Genomic DNA, 6,141 nt, shown 5'->3' on the forward strand with positions numbered 1-6,141 from the left:
CCCCCCACCCCCCCACCTACCTCAGAAGACAGGAGTGACACAAGACACCTTCCCGCAACCATTGTAGCAGCATTTCAACAGGCCGGGACACTGGCTGTCCACCTGGCACTGGTCCTGGCAGAGGCCAAGCTGGGGGAAGTCAGTGCTCACCTTGGGGCAGGTACCCTGCTTTTCTGGGGAGAAAAAGGAGCAAGGGGAAGTGGGCAGAGAGGATGCCAGGGGATGAACACTTATCCACAACAGGATGTCCCCCTGCCCTCCCCCTGCGTCACAAACCGGACAGCTGCCTGCCGGCCTTGATCTTGGGGCACCTAGGAAGACTGCCTGCAAACCCCTGCTCTTCCTGCTCCCTCCACCCTTGATGTTGGAACCACCCATCACCACGCTGCGGGCAGAAGTCAAACCAAGACCTGAGCCCGGTCTGTGACCGTCCATTTGCGCGCGCGTGCGCGCACACACACACACACACACACACACACACACACACATACACACACCCTATGCTCTACTTCCTGGGTCAAGAAGGGAGCTGGGCTCAAGTCCCAGGAGCCCCAAGAGCAGGCCCAGCCAAAGGTCAAACACAGGCACAGAACTGGCTGATCAGTTGCACGGGACGGGAGCGGCTGACTTCCCAGCAGAGAGAAACCCACTCCCCTGAAAAGGGCAGGGGGTCTGGATACTGGCTTCCCTAGGACAAAAGGGAACCAAAAACTGGTTCCTGACAAAACACAGCACTGTGCACAGAGGATCCACTCTCTACAGAGACATTTTCCGTGTGTTATTTCATTTAGCCCCCGTGTCAGTTCCAAAAAGTTTGGGATCATCATTCCCATTCTGATGAAGAGAAAGCAGAGGCTCAGAGACGTAAAGCAACTTGCTGAGGCTCACACAGCTCACAGAAGGGCAGAACAAAGATTCTAGTTCAGAAGGCCATCTGGCCCCATCCCTCTTCCTGACTCAGTCTGTCCATCTGAGACCAAAACAAAAACAAAGACAAACCAGCAAAGATTGCACCTAACAGTAGGCAAGCCTTCTGTCCCCCTCCACTTTCCTCATCTGTTTCTCTGTCTGCCCCTCTCTCTTTCATTCTCAAGCCTCATCTCTCCTTGGGATCCTCTCTCTGCTCCAGATTAGAAGCCTCCAGACGCAGCAGCTGCCCCTGATGGGCCAGTCCTCCCTCTACCTCCCAGCTCCTAAGTCTGAGATCTCTAATTACAAACCATCCCAGCCCCTACTGGCATTTTGGGAGAAATAACAGAGAGGGAAAACCACCGGAGCTGTATTCTGGCTAAAGACCAGTAATCACAACAGCTTGGTGCTGCAGGTCACATCCCTGCTTCTAGTCCTCAGTTTTTCCCTGTGGAAAATGAGAAGGTTGGGTTTCATGTTGTCTAAGGCCACTCCCTGCTCCGATGCGCGTCCCCATAGCCTGGGGGAGAGAGGGAGCAGCAGGACCTTTCGTGGACCACCAGCGCTTTCGCATAGTTCTCTCTCTCAATCTTTCGAGTGGAAGAGATTGTTTTAAATACAGGAAGAGGGGGCGCCTGGGTGGCACAGCGGTTAAGCGTCTGCCTTCAGCTCAGGGCGTGATCCCGGCATTCTGGGATCGAGCCCCACATCAGGCTCTTCCTCTATGAGCCTGCTTCTTCCTCTCCCACTCCCCCTGCTTGTGTTCCCTCTCTCGCTGGCTGTCTCTATCTCTGTCGAATAAATAAATAAAATCTTCAAAAAAAATAAATAAATACAGGAAGAGAGGAGGGGTGCTCAGGGAGGAGTATTGATTCCTTCAAACCAGCCTTCAGAAGAGGCAAAAGTTGAACACACCCCCGCCCCCCGCTAGGACTCCTGCCGAACCACGGAGAGACGGTTGTAACCTTGGGCAAGAGCTTTTCTGTCTGACGCTCACAACCACATCTTTAGGATGGGCTGGGCGCTCTCCTCAATGTGTAAAGTCTCTTTCCGTCCGGACAGAGGAATCCGGGGAGTCTTGCTAGGCCAGGCGCTCCAAGTCCTGCCCCCAGAGCTGGGGGAGGCCCCAGGGGAGGGACTCCGAGAGGACTGAGCGCCTCAGGTCTCGGGACCCAGCCCTCTCGCCAGCCCCGGGCTTCCCCGCGGCTCCAACCGGCCGGGGAGGAAACTGTGAACCGGGTGCCTTGACCTCCGGGAACACCGTCCTAGCTGGTGCTTGCCCGGAAACCGTCACGCACCAGGGAATGGAATCCAGCCAGGGGTGGGGGACTTCCCCCCGCCCCCCACCCCCGGCTGATCTTCAGCGGCGTCTTTGTCTCCCCCCGGGCCCGCGAGGAAGCGCACGACGGATCTGGTTCCATCCGCCTTGACTCTGCAGGGGTCCCTGGGGTGGGGGTGGGGGGGCCCGTTCCCGGATCCCGGCGCTCCACCCCCTCCAGCCCACCGCGCCCTTCCCCTCCCCGCCCCGCCCCGGGCGCCCCGGGGTTACCGTTGGGCAGGTAGCACCTGGTGGCGCAGCCGGCCTGGCAGCACTTGAGGTTGCCGGCGCATTGGGCGTCAGAGAGGCACTCCTGCGTACAGTTCAGATCCGCCTGCAGCTGGGGGCACACGCCGGGCTTCTTCGCGTCTCCACCTGCGAGGCGCACGGTCAGTCGGGCGCGGAGCCCTAGTCCCGGCGGACGCCCACCTCCTGCTCCCAGGGCCGCGATCTCAAGCTCCAAGGAATTCTCAGTCTCTGGCCCTAGGCACCCCCTTTACGGCCTTCAGAGGGCCCCACCTACAGGCCTGGGGGTCCTGACACCTGGAAGTACGGGGGTTACCTAACCCTCATCCTCAGGAGGGGACGCCCGCACAGCGGAACACCCAGGAGCTTCCGATGTCTAGGCAGAGTGTCCCCTCACCGGCCACTACGTCTCCACCTTTAGCACAGAGCCTCTGCCCCAAATTTCAGCCTGCAGTGGTCTCCCCCACCTCCAGCACATTGGACCCCACGCCCTAAGCTCCACGGGTCACCATCTTCAGTAACTAGGGAATCCTCCAATTTTAGTCTTCACGGGTCTCCCCACTTCCGCCCCAGGAATCCCCACTTCTTCAGCTCCCAGAGAGGCTACGTGCTCCTCTGGGCGCCCGTGCTGTTCCCGCCCTGCTCACCTGGGACCCGGGGGAGGCCGAGCAGCAGCAGGCCGAGGAGGAGGGCGACGGCGAGAGGAGCCGGGCGGCAGGCGGGCATGGTGCTGCGCCGGGGCGGGGTGCGGGTGTGAGCCGCCGCCCGGATGCGGGGATTTAACCACGCGCGCGGGGGGCGTGGGGTAGGGGTGGGGCCGCGCCGCGGAGGGAGGGGGCTCAGCGGCCACGGCGGGCCGGCTGCCACCTCAGGCCATTTCACAATCCCCTGGGATCAGGTGTCACTCTTGGCCCCGGTGGGAACCAGGAACCTGAGCAGATTCCAGGCCTGGCGCAGCTCGACCAGCTGCAGCCGGACCCTTGTCCGCTCCTCCCCCTCTCCTCCCCGCGGGGGCCCGAGTGCAGGGCTGCGGTGGCCAGGGCTGGGCCCAGGACTCCTGGGTCTCCCTGTAATGCCCGGGGAGGGAAGGACAGGGTCCACGGGGAGGCAAATAGAGCCTGGGGATTAAGTGATTGGATTTGGGCCAGCCAGATCGGAGCGCAGATCCCTGTTGAAGGATCCGAGACGGAGGCTTAGTGTAGTGATACGTAGAGCGCATAGTAGGGGCTACAGAAAAAGCAGTTGTTGTTAATAAATGTACCCGTCTGACGCAAGAAACACAGGCCCATGAAACTGAAAAGCCTATTAACAATCTCAAGCCATTTTGGATGCGTCCTTCTCTCTTTCTCTCTTTTCGTTTCTTGTCTTGTCTTTTCTTCTTTATTGTTTTCCTCCTCTTTTCTACACTGACACTCTATCAGGGCTGCCTGTGTCCCAGGCTCTGTACTCTCGGTCTCATGGAGTCTCACAGATCTTCCCAGAAAATTAGGAATAGAGAGTTACTATTATCATCCGCAGCATATGCCAGATGAACCAGACCTTCTAAAGGTTTACACCCTTCCTCCAAGGTCCCATGTCAAGGTCTAGAGACAAGGTTTTGAACCCACATCTCCTTCCTCCAAGCCCTTTTTTTCCTCCCCAATCCGTCATAAATATTCACTAGGTGCCTACTGTGTGACCCTTATAGAGCAAAGAATTGGGGTAGAGAAAGTAATTAAAGGAGCCGTGTAGCTCTGACTGTGGGGTGGGGTCTGGTGTGACTCCCATCTTCATCGTTTCCGAGCTGAGGAACCTGGAATGAATCACTTCTCCCTTCTGAGCTTCCATTCTGCCATTCACAAAGATGATGGTAATATACGAATTCAGGCAGGACACGACTACACTGTTCCCACCGTGGAATGGCTGTGTACTCATCGAGGGCCAGGTCCTCGTGATTGACGTAGGAACTCCAGCCCCGACACATAGCAGGTAGTAGATCAATGGCTGTGAGTGCTTGCTGAATGGTGTCTCCTGTAAGGAAGGAGCCGGATGAGTATATACCGAAGCCTTAGAATCCAGACTGGCAAATGCCAGAGCAGAGTTACCCAGGGTGTTAGACAAGACCCTTCCTGCTCCAACAATCTGAGATTCTGTAAGCCCCAGGAGGTGTTTGCTGCTGGAGGCTAGAGGGCATCTGAGGCACTGCCCGTGGGGATGACAGGTGAGTAGGGCTTCGGTGACATGAGTGTATCAGGCCACTGTCCCTACAGGTGACTCCTGATAAAAGAGGCTAAGAATGCCTCCCCCAGGGGCGCCTGGGTGGCTCAGTGGGCTAAGCAGCTGCCTTTGGCTCAGGTCATGATCTCAGGGTCCTGGGAGGGAGCCCCACATTGGGATCCCTGCTTAGTGGGGAGTCTGCTTCTTCCTCTCCCTCTGCCCCTCCCCCTTGCTCATGTTCTCTCTCTTCTCAAATAAATAAATAAAATCTTAAAAAAAAAAAAAGAATGCCTCCCCCAACTTCTCATGCCCATCCTGGGGAATAGAGGGGTACCATAGTTGGGAGGAGCGAGGGCTGTTTACTCTGAGCTCAGAGAACAGTCAACAGCAATGAGGCAGGAGCCAGGCGGGGGACAGCACTGGGCACACTCCTGAAACTCCGTGCAGGGCGTACAGAGGACACTTTGATGAACAGCAAGTTTTAGCCTTTGGACCCAATTGGCTGCTGGACATTCAGCCTTGAGCACAGCTTCCAGGACCTACCCAGCTCCCCGGACGGGAAACTGCCCAGCCACACCCCTCCCCAGTCTTCCTGAGTTCCCCGCTGGTTGGCCCTCTCTTCTTGCAGGAATATGAATTAGTCTGTGGCTAAGAGGATGGGGTGCCGCAGAAGATGGAGAGGTTTTCTCTGCTAATGGCCAATGGCATGAAAAGATGTTTCCCTTTTGTGATGCTAGGCTCTGTGCTAGGAACATTCGTGTATTTTCCCTTCTCCATAAAAAGTTAAATGGTCAGAGGCTTTAGAACCAAACACATTCAGGTCTAAGCCAGCCATTGGCTACTTCCTGGTGTTAAATAACAAAAGTCAAACCGAGTACAGTTTAGAGATCTAACTGGCTTTATTAATTGATTTGTGAATCAGGCAGCATCCCACCTAGCGGGTAGAGGGGAGCTCCAAAGGGCTACAGAAAAGCCAAGGTTTTTAAAGGTAGAAAAGGAACAGAAAAAAAGGAAATTATTAACAAAGAATCTATTGTTTTAGGCCAGTTCACCCTCCCCAGAGGAGCAGAAGGGGTCTATCAGTAAATTTCCCAGCGCTGAGCAGGGAATTCCCATGTTAACGAGTAAAACGTTACATTTCAAGGGGGTTGAGACTACATACAGTCAAGTCATTCCTGACTTGGGGCCTGAACCTAAGTGAAGCCATTTTGGGGCCTGTGGTTTTCTTTTTAACAATGACTCCCTTTTGATCATACACTCAGCTTAACTGAGAGATGTGCTCAAAATGTAAGCTATTAGCATCACTCTCAGCTCTAAGCTGTAGTCCTCACTGCTCCTCACTGCTCCTCACGGCTCCCGTTGACCCTGCATGGTGTTCACAGGTCATGATGTTTTTGCTTAACTGCTATGATATTCAGAGGTTATGACTTCAGGTTCACATGCTCTAAATCGGTCATTTTCTTCGCTCCTTT

General features: G+C 55.7%; 1 protein-coding gene across 1 annotated transcript in view; it reads right to left on the bottom strand.

Moving 5' to 3' along the window:
- Nucleotides 1-3,267, bottom strand: part of WFDC2 (WAP four-disulfide core domain 2) — a 5,861-nt gene extending 2,594 nt beyond the window's left edge. The window contains exons 1-3 of the mRNA XM_011222579.3: nucleotides 3,121-3,267; nucleotides 2,459-2,602; nucleotides 21-173 (exon numbers count right to left, since the gene is read on the bottom strand). Of these exons, the coding sequence (XP_011220881.2) occupies nucleotides 22-173; nucleotides 2,459-2,602; nucleotides 3,121-3,199 (375 nt within the window). The 5' untranslated portion in view covers nucleotides 3,200-3,267 and the 3' untranslated portion in view covers nucleotide 21. The remainder of the gene's footprint in view (nucleotides 1-20; nucleotides 174-2,458; nucleotides 2,603-3,120) is intronic.
- Between the last annotated feature and the right edge of the window lie 2,874 nt (nucleotides 3,268-6,141).

Source organism: Ailuropoda melanoleuca, chromosome 13 (genome assembly GCF_002007445.2).
Source record: "Ailuropoda melanoleuca isolate Jingjing chromosome 13, ASM200744v2, whole genome shotgun sequence".
NCBI classification, from domain to species: Eukaryota; Metazoa; Chordata; class Mammalia; order Carnivora; family Ursidae; genus Ailuropoda; species Ailuropoda melanoleuca.